Source organism: Manis javanica, chromosome 11 (genome assembly GCF_040802235.1).
Source record: "Manis javanica isolate MJ-LG chromosome 11, MJ_LKY, whole genome shotgun sequence".
Taxonomy (NCBI): Eukaryota; Metazoa; Chordata; class Mammalia; order Pholidota; family Manidae; genus Manis; species Manis javanica.
In genome coordinates, this window is record NC_133166.1 from 36,680,504 (window position 1) to 36,705,128 (window position 24,625).

Consider the following 24,625-nt stretch of genomic DNA (forward strand, 5'->3'; position numbering starts at 1 on the left):
ATACAGTTTTTTCTAAGTAGGACCCTTATTTTGGAATTTCATTGAATTTTTTTGGTTTGGTATTTATAGTGTAACTTTAAAATCCAGGAATATTAATCCTAGAAATTGTACAGTTCAATATTTTCTAAATGTCCTGACTACCACAGGGCTACCCAAGTGCCAGTTATCATACTTAACCAACCTATATTCTTTGCTATAGCATGCCTATCATTTAAAGCTTTTGTATTAAATAAGCTTACATATACATCGAAAATGTTCAGTACAAATTCTTCATTGTCTAAATTTTATGTGATTTTAAAATTATTGAACATAGTGTCTTAAAATCTTTGGTATATTATCAGCTTCCTGTGTATGCAATAAATGAAATCTATAGTTATTTTCTACTTGGAAAAGTAAAAATAAATGTCCAAAGAAGTAAAATAATAACTCTAGCTATAGAACCAAAGAAATAGACCAAAATATAAGCAATCATCTGAAACAAATAGGTTGAGACCAAAATGTGTAATTGAAGAATAAGTGGTACATTCAGTTCTTAAAACAGTTCTTTCACAAGGTTTTTATTACTTTTCAATACATTATAAAAATTTATTTTTATTTTTGTTGGTAGTATGCTCCAGCTATTCCTTGGAACATTTATATTCTTGTTATTAGTTTTGGTATCACTATAAACACTCAGTCACAACCTGCTTGTTAGGTATGTTAAGTTATGATGAAAAGATTAAATACTTCTACCAAGATGAAGATAGAGTTTTAATAAAAGAGTAATAAATTAAGAGTAGTCATGAAATAAGAAACTGAATTAATTGGGGATAGAGAAGAACAGAGATTGGCATTTGCTGCAAAATAATAAAACTACAAAGAAATGGTTGGTGTTAAAACTGTGAAAAGTAACATTTTGTTTTATTATGTTACTCATTTTGTTAAATTACTTTATATTTCAGACTTAATTTAACACTTGCTAGTATATATTGGTTAAAGAATATATCATATCTCAGAAAAATCTTAATACAAATCACATTTGATTTGTATTCCATACACAATGGAATATACTATCTCTAATTGAGAAATAATTCCATATTAAACAAATATGCATTTTTCTGCATGAAAAAAAGTTACATCTTCTGGCTTTTGCACTTCATGTCTATCAAAGTCTTTGAGGATGATGAAGATGATAATGATAAATTTTATCGAAAGTTATTACTGACAGTACCAAGCAATTATTTAGAAATCTGGGTTTTTTTCCCAAAAAAGGTAAGAAAATGATCCTGAAGAGAATAATTTGACTTCTTATGTAAGCCCAGATTTAAAAAAGGAAGAAATGTTTATTGGTAATTACTTTCCAAAACCTGAAATACAGTAAAACAGCATTTCATTTGTTTTCCCCTCAGATGTGGATTGTATTTAACCATCCTTTTTTAAAATCATTCCCACTACCACCGCATGCCTTTTTATTTAAGACTGATAGGAAATTGCTATAAGTAATGAACTACAATAGGTAGGAGGAGACAAAATCTGCATATTAATTGTCAATGAAAACATTAAACTAAGTAAACCTGAGGCACTCCAAAATACATTTTTCCCTTCCCGTAAAACTGACTACATATTACCTATGCCTTACCAGATACGTCTTTTACATTCTATGCTGGGCAAAGCCAAAGAAAGGGGGAAAAAAATCCACAAAATATTTTGCAACACCATAAAAAATAATACTTTCTTTTTAAAAAATCCAAAATAATTAATTATTTTAGCCACTATATTATTGCTTACAGTAATACACAGCAATAACATTTACATTGATTGAATTCTGTTTCCTTAATATGAAATTTGTTTGGGGTTAATTAGCACGGCTGAGGAATAAGCTTAATAATTTTATGTTGTTTACACTGAAGGCAGTTTTCCACGAGCACTGCTTAGGGAGGAAGTGACATCTTCTAATTTCAGACAAAACATGGAGGTGAGGGCAGCTGCTCACTATGGGATCGCAAGCCAGGCCCTTCCTCTGTTAGCAAGCCTCCTGGATACTTGGGGTGTCTCATGGCAACAATACCAAGTTGTTCGAATTATTTCTCAGTCATTGTCAGTTCCTAAACCAAATACTGAGCTGAGCAGGGGGAAAAGAAAAGGACTTACAGAAATGGAGAAAATCCACAATATTAGACATTTTTACTGCTCCTTTCTTAAGAAAAAGCAGGTCTAATTAGTTGTCTCCCTAAAATGCATACCTAGCATTTTTATTATGTATTATAACATTTTGCTCAGAGCTGACATTTTTATTCTGACAAGCACTGTCTGGAGAGCTCTCAATAAATAATACATTGACAATTTTCAGTAAATAAGCAGTGGACACAAATCGTTATCCTTACTTACAGCTGCCCCACTCTAATAGTGCTTTTACAAGTGAGGTGACTATTCAGTCTAATGCAATCCTCTCAGTGCTGGAAAGACATTTTCATTCATTACCACAGTCACAAGCACTTAAAGCACTTTTAAGCCCTGTTGCAAAACAGCAGGAATGGCAGAGCAAGTGGGGCTAACAAAAACTAAAGTTCATCGCCAGAGAACCCTGAGGCTGTTCACCTAAACAACTAGGAAATTCACTTAGGGCTCAGGCCACCTCAACACTTCCAGCTCAATGTGTCTAACAAGAGGACAAGATTTTCTTTGGCAATTAAATGTTAACCTTCTTAACAACCGAACACTGTGGGCCTTGTTTTCTGCATTAAATTTGGCTTTCATCCAGTAATGTGTATTAGGCACCCTTAGATTAAGGTTCATATGCTATACCTTCAGTGCTATGCCTTTGATCAAGGTACAGAAACCGAAATAAAGTCTGAATCCAGATGAACACATTGGAAAGCACACAATAATATTTCTTCTTTCCCTCACCAGCTTTTCTTCCCTGAACAGAGCCCCTGACACCATCACCCTAACTAGACACTAAACCACTAAAGTCTGAATTTCATTTTTCTTCATATCACATCAACTTTATTTCTAAGTACTCAGAGACACAAACTTACAATGAAACGAGATTTCAAGAAAAGTAATAAAATGAGAAAGTAATATCTGTACACCTTGATATATATACCCTATAGCTTGTTCTTTCACTTGACCTAATCAATTTATCCATTATTTTATCACTTATTAGACAATTATTGATCTTGAAGATGGCTGAAAATATGTCACCCAGTCAGAAAATGATTTCATAGCGCCTTATTTTTATGGCTTGGGCATACAATACAGTATAGTACAGTATACACAATACAATATAGTGGCTATTCCATAGTTTTCGATCTTTAGTATGCATCACAAACACCCGGCGAGCTTATTAAAACACAGGTTGCTGGGCCCCGTTCAGAGTTTCTGACTCTGTAGGCAAGGGGTGAGACCCAATAATTTGCATTTCTAACAAGTTCCCAGGTGATGTCAATGCTACTGACAATTTGAACCACGGGGCTACAGGATTATTTGAGTTTACCTGAACAGATAAGACACACATGATCCATATCGGCCTATAGTCACTCTTCTCCCTTTATGTGGATAGAATGACAGATTACAGAGCTTCCACACGTGCAGCAAATTTGATGCCACCTGAAAGCAACAATGACTCCTCACAATGAGCTCTCTAAGAAAAGGATTAAACCCATAACAATAAGGAAGGGAGCCTCAGGGTGCTCCTCTCTCCTAATCTCCAGGACAGTAAGTCTTATATTTGCCTGCAGGATACACCCACCTTCACAAAATGCTCAAACTCAGTCTGTCTACCCTCAAACCTTCTCCCTAAACTTTCTCATCTATCTACATTCACCATCTTAATAGCCTTGCTAGTAGATTGCTCTGCTAGGATATTTATATTGTCTTTGACTCTCTCAACCTCACACCTCACACCTAATTAGCTACCTCAAATAAATATCTAAAAGCTGATTCCTCCTCCTTGTCCCCTACCACTATCGTTTAGACTCTTGCCAATCAGACTATGTGTGGTCCAATAAAATAGTCCATTAACAGATTTTCCTGCATTTGGCCTTGCCTCTTTCCAACTGATTGTCAAAATGCTACCAAAGTTACTTTTGTAAGAAAGTTGCTTTTCCAATTACGTAACTCATCCTCCTACTCAAAAGCTCTCAACTGCTCCCTACTACCCAAAAGATAAAATTCAAACTCTTTAAAACCGTTTCAATCTACTCTTTCAGTCGTATCTCCCATCCCAGCTGTACCAAACCTCTCAAATTCACCAAACTCATATGTTTATTCTTAACATTGAAATTGATGTTCTCTCTACTTGGGATTCCATTGTATCTCTTGTTCACTATGAATAGCTTATAATTCATCAAGATCAATCTCAAATATCTATAAATCCCTTCCTACAACTATCTCCTAGATAAAATGATAGTTACCTCTTCTTACTCCCACAGCATTTTATAACATCCTCTACTACAGCACTTACTATAAACTTCATATGAATGTGTTTCCCCAACTAAACTATGAGCTACTAAAAACAAGTATCTGTTCATCTCTATATTCATTGTCTTCTCCTCTTTCTCCACTTTTACCTCTCCCCAGTCTAGGCCCACTACACTACCAGATGAAAAAAAATTTAACAAATGCTTATAGAAATAATGAGCATATATATTTAATAGTTTATGTATGCATTGTTCAACTGAAAAGGCATTCCCTAAAAATTGAATCTATTCACTTCCTTAGAGCTATAATATTATTCATCTCTCTGAAACTTTTTATAAATCAAAAGACTTTTAGGTTAACACATATTGTGCACTAAGATCAATACCAGGTATTGTAAAAATAGACTAAAAATATAATCTATCTTCATAGAAATTAAAATCATAGTAGGAGGCAAGATCAATAAACATAACATAGAAAATAATACTTTCATCATTTTCAAAAATCAGTTGAGCATATTTTTGTGGTTCTATTTGTGGGTTCTCTATTACATTCCACTGATGAATGTGTCTATTTCTCTACCAAAACCAATCTGTTTTATTTATGGTAGCTACATAGTAAGTCTTAACATAGGGTAGAGAGGTTCCTAACATTTTATTCTCCTTTGTCAAGATTATCTTAGCTATTCTAGGGCCTGTCCCTTCCTATATAAATTTTAGCATAAATTTATATATGTACATGAAAGTCTTGCTGGATTTTGATAGGAATTGCCTTAAACATTAGATCATCTGGGGGAGAACTGACAACTTTCATGAGGTCCACTAACCTATGACATGGCAGGTCTTGCTGTTTATTTAGGTCTTCTTTTATTTCTTTTATCAACATTTTGTAATTTCTGCATCATATACTATATATGTCTTAAAAGTAAACCTAAGCTTTTCATTTTAGTTGGAGCAACTGTGAATAGTACTGTGTTTCTAATTTCAGTTTTCATACATCCAGTGTTAATATATAGAAATAGGATTTTTATGTGTTGGTCTTACATACTATGGCTTTGTTAACTCAAAAAAATGTAACCTACACCTCCCATCTGAACAAACATGGATTCTAAAAGGATTATATACTTCACTGTAAAGCTATAAATCTTTAAGAAAAAAACAGTGAAGAAGATGTTTAGAATATTGATGAGGCACAGTGTCCTTAGACTTGACACCAAAAGCATGATCCATAAAATCAAAAATTGCTCAGTTGGACCTCTTCAAAATTATAACCTTTTGCATTGTGAAAACCTATGTAAAGAGAATGAAAAGACAAGCTACAGATACTGGGAAAAAATATTTACAAACAACATATCCAACATAGGACTAGTATCTAGGATAATGAACTCTCACAACTGAACAGTTAAAAACTCCAATTAAAAAATAGACAAAAGACTCTTCAACAGCTGGTGTTGGCAAAACTGGACAGCTACATGTAAGAGAATGAAACTGGATCATTGTCTAATCCCATACACAAAAGTAAATTCGAAATGGATCAAAGACCTGAATGTAAGTCATGAAACCATAAAACTCTTAGAAAAAAACATACGCAAAAATCTCTTGGATATAAACATGAGTGACTTCTTCATGAACATATCTCCCCAGGCAAGGCAAACAAAAGCAAAAATGAACAAGTGGGACTATATCAAGCTGAAAAGCTTCTGTACAGCAAAGGACACCATTAATAGAACAAAACGGATTCCTACAGTATGGGAGAATATATTCATAAATGACAGATCCGACAAAGAGTTGACATCCAAAATATATAAAGAGCTCACACATCTCAACAAACAAAAAGCAAATAATCCAATTAAAAAATGGGCAAAGGAGCTGAACAGACAGTTCTCCAAAGAGAAAATTCAGATGGCCAACAGACACATGAAAAGATGCTCCACATCGCTAGTCATCAGAGAAATACAAATTAAAACCGCAATGACATATTACCTCACACTAGTAAGGATTGCCACCAACCAAAAGACAAAGAACAACAAATGTTGGCGAAGTTGTAGAGAAAGGGGAACCCTCCTACACTGCTGGTGGGAATGTAAATTAGTTCAACCATTGTGGAAAGCAGTATGGAGGTTCCTCAAAAAGCTCAAAATAGACTTACCATTTGACCCAGGAATTCCACTTCTAGGAATTTACCCTAAGACTGTAGCAGCCCAGTTTGAAAAAGATATATGCACCCTTATGTTTATCGCAGCACTATTTACAATAGCCAAGAATTGGAAGCAACCTAAGTGTCCATCAGTAGATGAATTGATAAAGAAGATGTGGTACATATACACAATGGAATATTATTCAGCCATAGAAGAAAACAAATCCTACCATTTGCAACAACAGGGATGGAGCTAGAGGGTATTATGCTCAGTGAAATAAGCCAGGCAGAGAAAGACAAGTACCAAATGATTTCACTCATATGTGGAGTATAAGAACAAAGAAAAAACTAAAGGAACAAAACAGCAGCAGACTCACAGAACCCAAGAATGGACTATCAGTTACCAAAGGGAAAGGGACTGGGGAGGATGGATGGGAAGGGAGGGATCACAGGCCAGGAAAAAGAAAGGGGGCATTATAATTGGCATGTATAATTGGGGGGGCACGGGGAGGGCTATGCAACACAGAGAAGACAAGTAGTGATTTTACAGCATCTTACTATGCTGATGGACTGTGACTATAATGGGGTTTGTGGGGGGTACTTGGTGATGGGGGGAATCTAGTAAACATAATGTTCCTCATGTAATTGTAGAATAATGATACCAAAATAAAAATAAAAAAATAGACAAAAGACACTGAAATCTGTTGCATTCCTATACACTAATGATGAACTAACAGAAGGAGAAATCAGAAAAACAATTCCATTCACAATTGCATCAAAAAGAATAAAATACCCAGGAAGAAACATTACCAAGGAAGTGAAAGACCTATATTCTGAAAACTACAAGACACTCATGAGAGAAATTAAAGAAGATACCAATAAATGGAAACATATCCCAGGTTCATGGATAGAAAAAATTGATATTGTCAAAATGGCTGTCCTGCCTAAAGCAATCTACAGATTCAAAGCAATCCTTATCAAAATAGCAACAGCATTCTTCAATGAACTAGAGCAAATAGTTCTAAAACTCATATGGAACCACAAAAGACCCTAAATAGCCAAAGCAATTCTGAGAAGGAAGAATAAAACTGGGGGGATTACACTCCCCAACTTCAAGCTCTACTACAAAGCCACAGTCATCAAGACAATTTGGTACTGGCACAAGAACAGACCCATAGACCAATGGAACAGACTAGAGAGCCCAGATATAAACCCAATCATATATGGTCAATTAATATACGATAAAGGAGCCATGCATATACAATGGGGAAATGACAGCCTTTTCAACAACTGGTGTTGTCAAAATTAGACAGCTACATGCAAGAGAATGAAACTGGGTTATTATCTAACCCCATACATAAAAGTAAACTCAAAATGGATCAAAGACCTGAATGTAAGTCATGAAACCATAAAACTCTTAGAAGAAAACATAGGCAAAAATCTCTTGAATATAAACATGAGCAACTTTTCCCTGAACACATCTCCTTGGGCAAGGGAAACAAAATCAAAAAATGAACAAATGGAACTACATCATGCTAAGAAGCTTCTGTTCAGCAAAGGACACCATCATCAAAACAAAAAGGCATCCTATAGTATGGGAGAATATATTTGTAAATGACATGACTGACAAGGGGTTAACATCCAAAATAAATAAAGAACTCATATGCCTCAACATCCAAAAAGCAAATAACCCTATTAAAAAATGGGTGGAAGATATGAACAGACACTTCTCCAAAGAAGAAATTCAGATGGCCAACAGACACATGAAAAGATGCTCCACATCACTAATTATCAGGAAAATGCAAATTAAAACCACAATGAGATGTCACCTCACACTAGTTAGGATGGCCAACATAGAAAAGACTAGGAACAGCAAATGCTGGTGAAGATGTGGAGAAAGGGGAACCCTCATACACTGCTGGTGGGAATGTAAACTAGTTCAACCATTGTGGAAAGCAGTATGGAGGTTCCTCAAAAAACTAAAAATAGAAATACCATTTGACCCAGGAATTCCACTTCTAAGAATTTACTCTAAGAATGCAGGATCCCAGTTTCAAAAGACATATGCACCCATATGTTTATTGCAGCACTATTTACAGTAGCCAAGAAATGGAAGCAACCTAAGTGTTCATCAGTAGATGAATGGATAAAGAAGATGTGGTACAAACACACAATGGAATATTATTCAGCCATAAGAAGAAAACAAATCCTACCAGTTGCAACAATATGGATGGAGCTAGAGGGCTTTATGCTCAGTGAAATAAGCCAGGCAGAGAAAAACAAGTACCAAATGATTTCACTCGTCTGTGGAGCATAAGAACAAAGTAAAAATCAAAGGAGCAAACAGCAGCAGACTCACAGAACCCAAGAATGGATGAACAGTTGCCATAGGGAAAGGGACTGGAGAGGGTAGGTGGGAAAGGAGGGAGAAGGGTAATAGGGGCATTATGATTAGCACACATAATGTAGGGGGTGCACACGGAAGGCAGTATAGCACAGAGAAGACAAGTAGTGATTCTATAGCATCTTACTACACTGATGGACAGTGACTCTAATGGGGTATGTGGTGTGGACTTGATAATGGGGGAGAATCTAGTAACCACAATGTTGCTCATGTGATTGTATATTAATGATACCAAAAAAAAATAGACAAAAGATATGAATAAACATTCATCAAATAGGATAGATACACAGATGGCAGCAGCAAGCACGTGAAATGATGTTCAATGTCATGAGCCATAAGAGAAATACAATTTAAAATTGCAATGAGAAGTCACTACACACCTATCAGAATGGATAAAATAAATGTGACAAAACCAAATGCTGACAAAGATGCAGAGAAACTAGACCACTCATACATTGCTCATAGGAAAGTAAAATGGTACAGCTATTCTAAAATAGCTGTCAGTTTCTTGTAAGACCAAACCTCAGATACCATACAACCTAGCAATTGTACTTCTGGGCATGAATCCCAGAAAAATGAAAACATGTTCAAATAAAAATCTATACATAAATATTCATAGAAAGTTTATTTGTAATAGTCAAAAATTTGGATGTTTGAATTGATGTCCTTCAATCTGTGAATGGTTAAATAAACTGTGACACATACCATTGAAAACTGTTCAGCAATAAAAAATAGTATGAACTACTGATATGTGGAACGACTGGGCAGGATTTCCAGGGACCTGCACTAAGTTTTTTAAAAGGCCAATTCTCAAAAGTCACATACTGTATAATTCCATGTATACAACATCTTTGAAATGACAAAATGATAGAAATTAAGAACATTTTAGAGGTTGTCAGGGATTTGGTATGGAGGGTGAGGGCTGTTAGAGTAGAAGGGAGGTGGGTGTGTTTATATCAGAGCAACACAAGGAATCCTTGTGGTTTGGAACTTTGCAGTATCCTGGTTGCAGTAGTAGATACATGAACCTATTTAGGTGATTTTTAGGTGAAAAACTGTACATAATTAGAGATTGATAATCACTGACCAGATAACAAAGCTCCACTGCCAGAAAAAATGCTTAAACCATGTAATATCAGATAACACCAAGAAAAATGAAAGGGGCATTTTCTAACTGACTGAACTTAAATGCTTTAGTAACTGGCTTTACTTGAAGACTGGACATTCTGCTATTAGTCAGAATGGGGGCTTAAGACTTAAATTAAAATAACCAAATAAAATTAATATGTAAGCTTTTGTACAGACAAGTTTTATGTCAGTAATATTTACAAGCAAACAATATTAATTTACTGTTGTCCCTGTATTCCAAAATGACACTGTCACCATATGTGATATCATCAAATACTATCAAAAGGATCAAAGAACAATCTTTAGAACTTTGTGCCTTAGGTACACAATGTACTTTCCCCTGGGTCCTCCTCTTCTACCTGATAACAAAAAGTACAAGATAAGAGGTGTTTTTGAGGGATCTGCTAAAAAAGTTCCAAGTAAGGTAGTTACTGCATCCTGGTGTGGAAGGCACCCCAGTGCACACACTTCATCAGCCACTGTAAGAAATGTACATTGACTACAGATTAACCTGCCATCATTTAAACATCATCCATTAGCAGAGTGACTCTATGGTTGTAGCTGTTGTCATGGCTCCTCTTGCAAATAATTCAATACTTTGTCACAGTTTTCATAATTATTATTCACTATACCTTCACTTCTTTTGACCATCTATTTACATTTACTGATTTTTCTATTCATTGTGTGAAAGCAGTTGGAAAGTCCACAGGCCTCTGACTTCTGCACTCCTAGTGCTAGAGGATGGCCTGCATGCTACAAATTCATCGTGGGAGCATTTGTCTGGCCCCTCAGTGATGGCTTCTCAGTTATACTTCAGCCGTCAAGACATAAATTAAGAAAGCTGTGATAGATCTAGATGTCATAGCTATTTTTCATTAAACCATATCCTTATATAACTAATAATAATGGCCATGAATTCCCTCTAAGACCTAAATCCCCTTTATAGCAGCCCAATCTAAAGGTAGAATTATTGGCCTTTTCCTTCTTCTGGATCATGGTACCCTACTAACATCACCCTCTGTTTTCCGCGCTCTCAAACCATAGGTAGCACTTTCTGAGCCAATTATCCATGGCCTTGTTTATAAGTACTTCTTTGGACAATGACTTTTTCAGTCATCAAAATTGGATGGCAGCTTTGATCTCTATCTTCAGGAAGATTGTAACACCAGAAAAAAGAGATTGGGAATAGTAAAGCATAATTTCAAGCAGAATAAAAGAAAATGAATCATGAGATTGGTTTAGATGACTTATTTAGTCTAAAAACAGTTTGAAAAAGAAAATTACTGATAGTGGATGCTAAAATTTGGATATAAACGCTAAAAGAAAATCAAAATTAGCAAAGAATTTTAGAATTTGGCCTTTCACAGTAGACCAATGTCCACATTTTCTGATTTAAGAAACAATAAATTAATTAGTTAGCTAATTATTAGGTAATACCCAGGAAGTTATCAGAGTCAGGAAAAGAATGCACATCAAATCCAGGCTAATATCTGAAAGGATTCTGAGGAAGAGGTGAAGTTTTCCAGCTAACAGGTCAATTGTTTGGCTAGGAAATGTCGGTTTCAATACAAATAGTTAGAAAGAATAGTGGCAATTATCAACAAGATTTTCTAGTTAATTTTGAATTTCAAGTAGGTATTTAAGAAAAAAATTATTGTTAACCTTATATATGTAGAGATCAGGAAGTACTTTAATTCAAAAACAACACCAACCTGGAAACATCAATAAAGAGGATCAAAAGAAAAAATAGAAATATATTTCCTAACAAATCTAGTAATCATAGTCCACTGAGGGAATGGCAACACACTGGTAGTCATAGTTGAAAGAAGGACTGAAGACATTTTATTAAGACACAGCAAAAGGAAAAAAGGAAAGTTGCAGTGAAGGGGGTCCATCAACGGCTCTTGTGAGCTTCTGAAAGCTCAGTGATAAAGAGAAATGTGTATTAGACATTTTGAGGAAGGTGGAACCAAAAGGAATAGACAGTTAAATTCAAGCTTTCAGGCATTATAACAAACACACACGTGCATGCGCATGCTCGCACACACACACACACTGCAGCCCCAGCTTCTTTGTGTAATGTTGTGGAAAAAGAATATAAAACTTTGTCAACAGTAATTCTACTCCTGGGAATACACCCTAGAGAAGAAATTCACGAACATGTGCATCAGAAGACAGGTGCATACCATCATTGCTTCTACTAGCAGAAAACTGGAAATCATCCAAATGTCCAGAGACAGTAGACAGCAAAATATACTTCTATAGCTCATTACATGGAATTGTATAAGGAATATTATACAAAAATGAAAATGAACTGGAGCTGCACACAGCAAAATTGATCTTAGAATATAACTATGAGTATAAAAAGCAAGTCATGGAGGGTTAGTGTAATACCATTTTTATAAAGTTCTAAAGCAAAGATAAGCAATATACTATTTGGGGACACATAAAAACCTTTAAAACAGAAAAGGAAGATGATAAACACAAAGTTCTGGCAGTAGTTACATTTAGGTAGAAAACAAAGGGATCAGGTAGAGAAAACATAGGTAGACTCAATAGTATTAGTAATTTTTTAAAGGCTGGAAGATGAATTCACAAGTGCTTATTTTTATGCCTTACAATATTAATGTATCAAATATTATATCATAAACACATATTTTAGTTTACCACTTCCTTTTCATTTTTTCTTTACATTTTACATAGATATTGTATAAAAAAGAACATAGATCTAAAAACTGCACCCTATTACTTTTGAGAAACCCTGTATAAACCCTGAAGAAATCAATCTAATGAATTTTCAATGGAAAAAAATACTAAATGCTAATGATCCACTGAAACTCCATAGGTTCAAAAATCATATGAAAATATGACTTATTTCATCAAATTATCAGAAAGCCTCACCCTCTTTCCAAACAAAATTCCAGGAGAGCACCTCTTGCTTCCCAGGTCAGTAAGAGGAAAACTCAGAAGCAATTGCTTGCATCTGTTCTTAACATTCTAGAGAAAGAGCTTAAAAAAAAAGAATGCTTAAATCTGAAGAGTTAGGAATGGGCCAAGAAATTTGAAGTATCTTTCAAAGCAGAAATGCACAAAATGAACTTAAGAAAGGGATTAAACCAACTAGTATATTGCCAATGCTGTAAATGAGAATTTTATATAAAAACAACAAACTGAAATAACAAATATTTTAACTCCAGAATGTCTGGGGCTCACAGGATTCAGGCTGTGAGCCTGATTCAGAAGGCTGATTCAGAAGGTTTCATAAAGTTATATGAAAGGATGACCAGTTTCCAAAGAATTAGAAAGCAAATAAGTTACTTAATGCCAAAACGCACCAACCTTAATTCTTTTCATAATTCAAAAACCAGTAGTTCTAACTCATCATTTTAATCCCTAGTTGTACAATACTTTCAGAAAATATGTTTATTTGAACTATCTGGTACTAGATAATTATTTGTTATGAATATAATACAAATTCTTTAAAACAGAATCCAGGACACAAATACCATAGGAAAGAAACATGTGTTTTAAAGAGAAGAGAAACTGAATTGAAATGAAGTTGCATCAGCATTGCTCTGACTACCTGATTGCTTCTTCACCTACAGTATGAGCGACCTTGGGGTACTTAAATGACTTGAAATTTCCAACTTATTTGAAATAATAATTCTAGGGGGTTTGTAATGAATACTTAAACTGTTTCTTATGCAAAAATCCAAAACCTTTCCAATTTATCCCATGAATAAGAAATATAAAGAAAGGTTTGGATCTCAGATATTCTAAATGTTTCACCAATATAAACTTCAACCAGAATAGTGGCAAAAATCTAATATCCATAAATTCTGCCTGAAAAGATTTTTTTGATGCTCTAGCATGGTATGAATGTTAAACTTTTTATTTTTTTTAGCATTGGCTTTTAATAGATTTTTTTCTTTAACAGGAATACATCACTCTTAAGTGGGTGCTATCTAAAAACCTCATCCAAGGCTTTACCACCCTCTCTCACTGACATCATATTCCCGTATTTCTCAGCAGGGAAGATTGGCTTCCAGTGGGGAAACTTGAGTATCAGCTTTTCCAAAAAGCTTGAAAGAAGAGTTAAACTGAATTGCTCTTCCAGAAAACAAGAATGCCATTGCTGCCAAGTGCTAAATCCCCTAACACTACGGGACATTTCCTATGATTCTGTCTGTGGTGCAAGATGAGATTCCTGCAGTATTTCTCTTAAAAAAATGTTTCTTCAAATAATAACAGTAATAGGAGTTATAATAGCAATAGTAATAATAATTATCATTACAGATGCTATGTGCTCTCTCTGTATGTCAAATCCTCATACAACCCTGCGAGGAAAGCACAAAAGGCCCAAATAATTAGTTCAAGATCACACAGGTAGGAAATAATGTTGGCTTCATCTGTCAAGCACTTACTATTTGCTGGAAATGCTCCTAATGCTTGAGTTGTATTAACTAACTCTTGATCCTCATGATGGCATTAGAATTATGTCAAATTTTTGGCTGAGGAAACTAAGGCACAAGAAAGGTACCCCGTGTCACCCACCTAGCAAACACTGCACTGTTTCAAATTCAGGCACTAGCTCCAGAGCCCCCACTCTTAATTGGTAGGTTATACTGCCTCTCTAAATACTAGAACTTATATTCAAACCCAAATCTAGTTCACTCAGAAATGTGACTTCCAAAATGAAAGGATTGTGTTCATTGTTTAGACTGCACCACTTTCCTCCAACGGGACAGAAAAAACTATCCAATGAGCAATAAATACCAACATATATGCTAACTAAATGTAACTCAGTGAAAATATATGTAGAAATCCAAATTACTGTTTAGAGATGTGAATAATGATAATAATCCATCAGATATACACATAAACATGTGCTCATTCTTGTTCTGGGTAACAGCTGCATAATCCATTGGAAGGCCTATCCCACCAGGAATCCGAAGCTCAAATGCTCTTGCCCTCTCTCTACATACACAGTCAAATGAATCCACATACTTTCATTATCATGCTAGCTTGAAGAGCACAATTCCACTGGCCAAATACTCTAAGATCTGAGCAACATATATCCTGTGCAACTGCACACTTTCCACTAAGTTTACAGCCTATATCAAAAAGAACTCATTTATTCTAACATTTCTATATGACTGACTAAAAGCTTTATCATTCCCTCTTGATCGCAATAATTATTACCTGAAGAATGACTTGTGAAAGAATCAAAAGATCAAAAAGAAGGTTTTATTTGGTCAGAATTTGAGACGTATATCGTTGTTTCTCTGCAGTCTTGCATGACTCCAGAACCTCACCCAAACCAGTTCACCCAGCCTAGGATCATATACTTAGTAGTGTGATACACAAGACATGATAGTGGCTGAAGCACTATTATTAAAGAGAGATTAAAACAGCTGTACATTATGCTGAAGCATTCACTCTTTCCTTTACAAACAGACGGTCCTGGATTACAAGCAGCACTTGACCATTTAAATCACGACAACAACCAGATTTAACCAGCTGGGCCATATTCTCCTAGGCAATGCCTGTTGACCTCCTCAGTCGCAGCTGCTCAAATGAAATTCTCATTAGACAACTTATTTTCAGAAGCCAAAGGACTCTCTGATTAAATATATGTATTTAGATATAGAAGTCCTTTTTAAAGTGTTCATTTTCTGACAACTGTCGCTTATGTTAGAGCCTAGCTACATTGGCAACAAGATGGGTGATACAAGGATAACTAAAATTCATCATCTAATCGCAGCTGGAAGATTTTATCTTGGAAGCATTTTAACCTGAATCTATTAATCAAAGTCTTTTCTCCATTACCCTACCCACCAGTGTTTTAAGAGGTAGACTCTGATATTCACTCAGTCTATCCATCTTTCCATCTATCATCTACATATCTATCTATGACAAAAAAAATCAAGGTTAAACTTACAACAAAATAGAAACCTTGCCTGTTTTCCCACAAATCTCACTTTCAGAGGAGGCACTTCAGACAGAACACTTTTGTTCATCAGTGTTTCAGCAATCCAGTCAAATCACTGCTCTGGAGATGGCATTTCTTGAGGGAATGGCAGATAAAACACTGGACAATTATTTAGTTGATGAAAGAATCTGACTGGAAGAGAATAACTTCCCTATTACTGTGTGGAGAGTTTTTGTTTTGTTTTATTATGTAAATATTGTTTGAAAATAGACCATAACAAATACACTTTTTAGAAGTCAGTTTCTGCATTTGAGGGGAAGTGAGGGAGAATGTATGCAGTCTGACAGAGTCAAAACACTCTCCAGGACAAAACGACTCAGGAAAGGCCATTTATTATGTTAATCACACAAGCTTGTCACTCATGAGGTATGCTCTTCAAACCAAGAGGTATTGGTGAGAGAGAGAGCATTTGAAAGCTCTTATACATCCCATGGGATAAGAGATGTCCCAGAAGAGGAGATGGACTTGGGGCTTTAAAGGGTCACAGGCAGGAAAATACTGGTGGAGCTCTTAAACCTCCTTAGACTTAAAATATAATTATTATAGAATCAGAAATATATCAGAAAGTTTTTACTGACCTTTTCCTATAATTATTAATGTTCTCCCACTATACTGTTCCATACTATTACTCCAAACATAATTAAAATTAGGAATCAAACCCAAAATAAAAAATAGAAATCTTCATTCCTCCCATCTCCAAAACATATTCCTCTGCTTCTTTTTAATCAATTGTGTTACCACCCTCCTACTCACCCAAACTTTAAAAATTCTGGAGCTACTGTAGAACCATTCCTCTCTCTCAGTCTCCTCACTTAAATGTCAAGTCCTAACAATTCTATCTCCTAATATCTTTTCCATATGTACCCCTTCTTCCTTTCTCGTTTATGTTGCCTTAGTTCATGCCCTCATTATCTGAAGCCTGAAACAATTTCCTTAATGTCTCTCCATGCTCCCATACATCCCACATAGTGCGGCCAGATTAACTTTCCTGAAGGAAAGCTTTAATCCATCACTTTATTGTGTGAAAAAAGCAGTCAGTGGTTCCTCCATAACCTTCAATATAAAGTTCAAACCCCTTAGCCAAGAACTAAAGGGCCTCGGTGAAATGGACACAATCTACCTTTTCAGTTTTATATCCCACATGCATCTTCACACACTGTAAATAAGAACCTGAACTGTTGGCTGTTTTAAAGATCTCTACCTATTCCTTCTGCCTGAAATGTCCCTCCCCTCCATTTCTGCCTACATAAATCCTTTCATTTTCCATGACCAGTGAAGACCTACTTCCCTATAGAATCTTTCCATGGCTTTCTAGGCAGGCACAATCTATCTTCTAAACCCCTGTAACACTTTTATCTATATAGCTCTCATGGAAATTATCTATACTAGACATTGAACTGGAGTTAATGTTGTATATGTCTTATACCTCTTACTAGAATATGAACTCATCAAAGTTAGAAACTGTTATTTCATTCACTATGGGTGAATGGATAGCACTTGGCAGCAATGGCCTTCTTGTTTTTCTATCACATAGCATAGGGATTATTGACCTAGGGTTTACAGACCCCCAAGAGTTCTTCTTCATGGGGTCTGTGAACTTGTATGGAGAAAATTCTTTTTCACTAACCTCTAATTGAAAATGTGCGTTTCCATCATTATGGGTGCAGGCAAAACCCATAAAACATTCATATCGCCTATGACATTATAAACAATAGAATCACAATATACTTTTATATTGTGTTGTATTTGTTGAAGATATCTCAAAATATCTTATATGCTTATCAGTACTTCAAAATTACATTATTAGTCTACATTAGATCTTGTTATTTAATGATTGGTGAAGTAGCACTTTCTACAATATCACAAAATCTTAAAATTATTTAATATTTTAACATAATCCATTTTCTTGGTTAATTCCATGGGTTTTACTTTATGCATTAAAAAAATAAATCCACTGGAAAACAAAAAGTAAGCAAGTAAGAATCCCCAATTCTAATATAACACCTTGAAAATAAGAAGAGAAGTTGTAGAAAAATATTCAGAATACTACATAGTTCTTAATTAAGGCTATAAAAAATATATCTATGAACTGTAGAATATTATACTAGCATACTGTTCATAAAAATTCATAGAGTCTTGGCACTGGAAAAAGACCAATCATCTGTCCTCTACAATAGCCCTATTAAAAATGGCAATAAGATTACTACATAATTCCACAGACAATTTGTTATCTTCCAAAGAAATTATTCCATACATGGACAGCTACAACTGTTAGATAGTAGCTCTTGTTATAAACAATAATCTGGTTCCCTGATAATTCTATCCCCAGGGAGCTAGGCAGAATAAACCCAATCCATCCTCCACATTATTTTAATCTTTAAAGACAGCAGTTATGTCATTCTTGATCTTCTTTTCTCTGCAGTTAATACTATGACTTCTTTCAACCATTCCTCTGATATAATTGTGTGTCTGTTATGTCTATTGTTATCCTCTGGGAATATCCCACTGTTTTTGAGTCCCTCTTAAAATTCTCAACTCAACGCAATACTTCAGATGCATTCTATTGAGCAGGAAGTTTAAGGGATTACCACCTCTTGAATGCTACATACTGTAATTCTACTAATGCTGAATGAGATGGCACTGGCAATTTTTTGGCAATATTCACCATGCTGACCTCACTGTGCTTTCTATCACCTGAATTCATAGCTTTTTAAAATTCATGTGTCTGCTATTTGAATCTCCTTCAGTAATTGCTTGTGCACCTAGGAGTTTCAGTCACAACCTCTGGACTTGACAGTAAGACCTAAATTTTATCTTGACAGGTTAGTTTTAAGTTCATATTTTCAGTTTGTCAAAACGTTTCGAGCTTTGTTTCTTTCATACATTATATTCACTGTCCCTCCCAGACTTGTGGAATCTGTGAGTTTGATGAGAATGTTTTCATCACTTCATATTTGTACTTAATATATTATGTACATTAATGTACCTAAAAATGCCTGACTTTCTGATGCCCAAAATATATGTACTTTAAAAAAACAATCAAAGTTTTCTAAGTACATAAAAAACATTCCTTAAAAATAGGAATATAGCAATAAAGGACTCTTAGAAATCTCATCTTATAAGTGCTTCTCTTGCATCAAATTTGTAACACACAGTCATGAACAGGAAGAATAGAAAACTAACCATCACTTGTGAGATAAAAATAAGTTAAAATTCCCTAACAGTCCAGAACAAAAAAAAAATCATCACAAATCTATTTTTTTAATTTTTACACTAAAGAGCCCTCTGAAGTATTTTGAAAACCACTTTCTTATAAAACTAAAACCATTTTTTTTTTTGGTGAATCAAAATTAAAAGTACTCTAGCAATCTCACTTATTCAGAGATCACTGATTTGGCAACCTCAGGTGTTCCTAGAACATAGCCAAGAATAAGGAAAATCAAGTCTCTGAGCAGCCAGAAGAGTCAACATGAAGCCCATGAACTAAAAATCATACATATTACACAGAACATCTCAGCAACTCACCCAGACATATCTGTCCATATTTTAAATATGGTAAAGAATGTTATGATCATATTATTTCATAATTGATCAATGAATGGAAGAAACAGATTAGAAATTATTCACAACTAAGAAGTAAGAGCCTTCAACCTGATATTGAAGGAGCAACCAATCCACCCACACACACACCAAAAAAGATCCCTCTCTCAAGCAGACCCAAGAATCTCAAAGTTTTGTAATTGCAGAGAAATAAACATAACACCAAACAGTCCTAATAATCTTGACAATCTCTAGGGGAATCATCACATTTAAGCATGGTAAAATTATTGAGATTTATAATATGATCATCACAATACCTCAAATATATGTAGTTTACTGTTCAGAATAGACTATTATATTCACTATTATAGTTAATTCTCAAAAATGTTTGGGTTACCGAGTCAGGTAGTAGTAACATGCAAAATTTTAAATTTTGTGGCTAAGGGAGACTGAAGAACTTCCCCAGGGTCACACAGTCATTAGACAGGCATAAGAATTCATAGTCTACTGCATCATGACACTGAGTCATCAAAAAAATTTACATTTTTTACCATGCAATCTGGTTAGTAAGACAGGGAAGTATGTAATACATTTTAGAAACTTCCACAAAAAATTATTGATATGATGGACACATTCACAAAAACTAATTTGGAGCTTTCACAAACATTAGTTTGAAACATAAACATAAGTTTATGAGCCTTTACAGGAATTAAGTTACGTAAAAAATTTCCTTATATCAAATCCACATTTCCCTATAGTACCACAGAGACCTGACTTTAACTCATAATGTCAGTAGTAAACCCAGAATAATTACCCTACATTTTTAAGTCTAAAATCTATATGTAAAAAATAAAACTATAGCAATCACTTTGACTTGATTTATTTAATTTAAAAATATTATTAGGGAGTCTTCTTTACCTGTTTTTTAGGACTACGTGAATCTAAGTGGACTTTATGAAAAGAATAAGTAAGGTGGAAGTGGAATGTTGCAGTAGATGTCAAAGCTCTACCCACTGAACATTTAACTTTAACAATATTAGAAACTCTCAACTCAATTCTACAACATTTGAAGGTAAAATAATAATATTTATAAATGCATAATATCTGTAAAAATGAGGAGAAATAAATTAGTTGTTTTGTTTGTTTTTTAAACAGTTGTTATCTTCATAATAAAACACTACTCATCACAAGGAAGTAAGAAAGAAAAATGAAAAAGCTGCAACTGGGAAAACTCCCATACTACCTTTTTACAGGGCAAAGATTGCAGTCAGTTTAAAACCTTGATTTGTTATCATAAAGCCAAATAAAATGCACAGTTTTTGAAAAATGGAGATATCTGCTTACCACTCCTAATGGATCACAATGTGCTATCGCTATGGTAACCTCTGAATAACTTTCACTAGCTGGTGCCAATAAAGCACTTCTCTGGCCCTTGAAATCCCAGTCACTTTTCTTTTCAAGGCTTGGAATCTTTGAAGGAACAAAGACCAACAGCTAAATCCACACATACCCTCTTGTTCAGTGCGAGTCATTTCCTCAAGCTTCTTCTGCTTCAGTGTGTCCACCACATCAGCAAGGCTCCCTTTGCGGCGTTCTGGGGTTCCAAAAGTAACACTGGTCATTATCTCGCGGTCCCGACTCCCTTCGTCAGGCTTATGTGGTGAGGTAGAGGTATTTCGGAAGGAATATAGGGAACATAACTTATTATTCTCTGACTCCTAGAAAAACAAAACAAAATAAAACCATTAGAACTTTTGTTTCTTTGCATATTGTTGGAGAAAAATCCCAAACTCAGCATAATAGTGTATGATGCTTAGATGGACAAATAAATTGTGCTAATAATCTCTGCTTAAAAAAAGGTAAATATTCAATAAATAATTTTCAAAGGAACTAACCAGAAAACTGCAGATTCAAACTGGTTTTTTTTAAATTAGAAAGCATCCTAAGTGGTTCCGAAACTTAAATTTTTAAATGAATACTTTGAATTTTTATTCATTTACACCCTTCATTTAAAATGGTTCAGATTCAATTATTAATTACCAGGATTGGTAAAGTTTTTCTTTCAACTGACACTTTTATTAGTAATATTCTTCCCACAGCCTAAAAAATATGTGTATCCCAGAAACATTATCCTTAAATTTAGAACCAATAAAGAAATTAGCTTCAATATCCAATGTTAATTGTTCACCAGAAAATATATAAAATATCTAGATCAGTGCCAGAAAGTTAGCCAACCTGAGTATCTTTGTATCCTGGGGTTTGGGGAAAATTGGTTTCTGTTAAAAGTTACAGAAACCTCTTTCTGTTCTTTATCCTTACCACTGATAACTCACCACATACACACCTTTCATGCAGCACTTAAAAATGTCTTTATGTTTGATTTTTTTTTTTTTTTACAAAAGGACAAGTCTGTTATACAAACGTTTGTGCAAGAATTATTTCACATACAGAGAAGTTAGCTAACTTGTAAGAGGCTTAGAACCACCTTCAAGGAGAAAATGAAAATCTTGGATTGAAAAATAAACACCTAAAGTTTATAGAAAGAAAATGTTTTTAAATCTCTCTAAATCAGAACTGAAGGTTGCAAGCAACTATTGTTTAGCCATAGTCCATCAGTAGTCTTGCCTTATCTGTCATCACGTTATCTGACTGTGCATGACTATTCTCTCACACAAATAAAAAATTGTGCAAAAAAATAAAACATCTAGCCTTTGTGATTTTTATCAGAAACTTGAAAATCTATTGCTTCTATAACCTCTCTCCACAAAGAAGTCCAAGCAAGCTACAAGAACAAGAGGAAGAAGCATGAAGCAAAAGTTATAGAATTAATATCAAGTGGAAAAAGGAGGAAAAAAGGAAAATGGCATCTAGAGAATTAAGTTTCCAGATATATTAAATGAGATAATTATACTCAATAAATGTTAGATTAAGTATTTAAGTATTATTGTCAGCATATGTAACATAGGAATAAAACTTATTTTCAGGGTTATTCAGAGCATATAATGAGACAGCATTTGTAAAGCAACTAGGCACAATGCTGAGCTCATGGGAGATGGTGTTCAATAGATGGTAGGTACTATTATTTTGAAGGAAGGAGCAGATCTAGGAATGGAACCAAGGAACCATTTTTTCCCCTCTGGACCTAAGGAATTGTTTGGTAAAAAGTGCTATCAATCTTAAACTACACTGAATATTGTGAAGTCTATGAATATACCAAAACCATTAAATTGTATATACTAAATGGGTAAATTGTTGGTACTTGTACCTCAGAAAAGTTACTAAAAAATATTGTGAGCCAAATCTTAATCTTCTCCCTATTACCATTGCTAGCACAATGCCTAGCACAGAGCAGATGCTTGTGACATTTGTGTGAAATATGTTTACCAAAGCCATTTTGACTTCTTAATAGTGTCCTTATCAGAAACCTGACCTAGGATTTTTAAAACCAATAATCACCATTTGACCAATCATGCTTCAGTCACTTCCATTTCAAATGCAAAGTATTATAGTATTATAGCCCATAAATCAAGAACAAAAACTAACTCTGACTCAACCTAAGGAATTAAAGACCTAGTCAAAAACAACATGTATGTGGAAATGGTTACCTACAAATGACTCACCATTGACTATAACAAACAGGATTTTCCCATCACTCCCAAATTGAAATTGAAAGATGCTAGGAGTGGCTTTCCAGCCTAACAACTTCAAGTTGTCCCTAGAGTATTTAGGCTCCATACAGTCCCATTTCTTCTCTCAGACTAATCTCAGTCATATTCACTCACATCACTTACTTGTGAAATAGACTATTCATAGGAATGTGGTCCCTGCCAGCCTACAGTACAGACAATAACCATGAGTTCCCATACTGTTGATCCATCCTGTCTTCAGCACCATCATCTGTGCAAAGTGGCTCAATGTTACCAAGAAGCAGAGAGCAAAAAGCTAAAAAGTTATAATATCTCCAAGAAAGCTACAAGATTTACTTGCAATATGTTAGTTACCAAGGCACCAATATAGGAAGTGGATGAAATCATAAATGGCCTAAATCATATTAAGTCATCTTATACCATCCTTAGGAACAATGGAAAGGGGAAAAATTTCTTGTTCCTGGCCCTCACTTTTTAACTTGCTAAAGCTTAAGAAATATTAGCCTTTCATGAATGGAGGCCTATAGGCAATTCATCTGAGTAAAGGTGCACACAAATTCAAACACTTACAATGAAGAGATTCATGTTGGATAAAGGCAATATATGTCAAATTAGAAAAAGAAACTTAAGAAAGGATATCTAAGGTTTTTTTCTAGGGGGCTACATAGTTTTGAAGTAAGTTTTCTTAAGAAAAAAATAGCTCAACTATTCTGTAATTTCCTAAAACAAAACAGGTCCGATGAAATACCAATTGAGGCAAGATGCCCAATGATAATATCTATTCAAATCTCAAAGCATGTCACTGCAGCACAGCTATGGATAGATTCAAGACAATATTTCCCTAAAGCAGTGGTTCTCAAGCTCCAATGTGTAGAATTCCCTGGCAAGTCCACTAAACTTCAGATTCTCTCACCTCTCCCGTACCCTGAAGGGTGTGGCCCAGGAATATGAAGTTTGATGAACATCTTGAGTGATTCTGATACACAGGTCTTTTAATTATGACCCCACTTTAAGAAACACTGATCCCTAAGAAGGCAATGAAATAAATGTGCCTTGCCTTAATTTTATAATGTTGATATAATTATGAAAATTTTTAAGATGCCTGGTTGTGATTTTTTAAAATAACATAAAGGAGATTACTTCTCTTCTTTTGATCTTTCTTGTGAAAACAACCACTGTATAACATGACTGAACACATGCACATCACTAAAAGCAGAGCACATGGGACTCTGAGTTAGCATTAGTTCATCCAAAGAAAATTTATTCTACATTTGTTTTCTCTCAACCTCTAACCTCAGTGGTCCCACCAAATCTAACTGAAGCCAACTTTCATAATATTATTTAAAAGGATCCCAATCCCAGTATAAGGACTAAAACAAC

At 34.7% G+C, this 24,625-nt stretch overlaps 1 protein-coding gene across 11 annotated transcripts in view; it reads right to left on the minus strand.

Moving 5' to 3' along the window:
- Positions 1–24,625, minus strand: part of SOX6 (SRY-box transcription factor 6) — a 622,190-nt gene that overhangs the window by 306,218 nt on the left and 291,347 nt on the right. For all 11 annotated transcript variants that reach the window (XM_073216253.1, XM_073216252.1, XM_073216255.1 and 8 more), the window contains one exon: positions 21,109–21,316. In XM_073216253.1, coding sequence (XP_073072354.1) covers positions 21,109–21,316 — 208 coding nt within the window. The remainder of the gene's footprint in view (positions 1–21,108; positions 21,317–24,625) is intronic.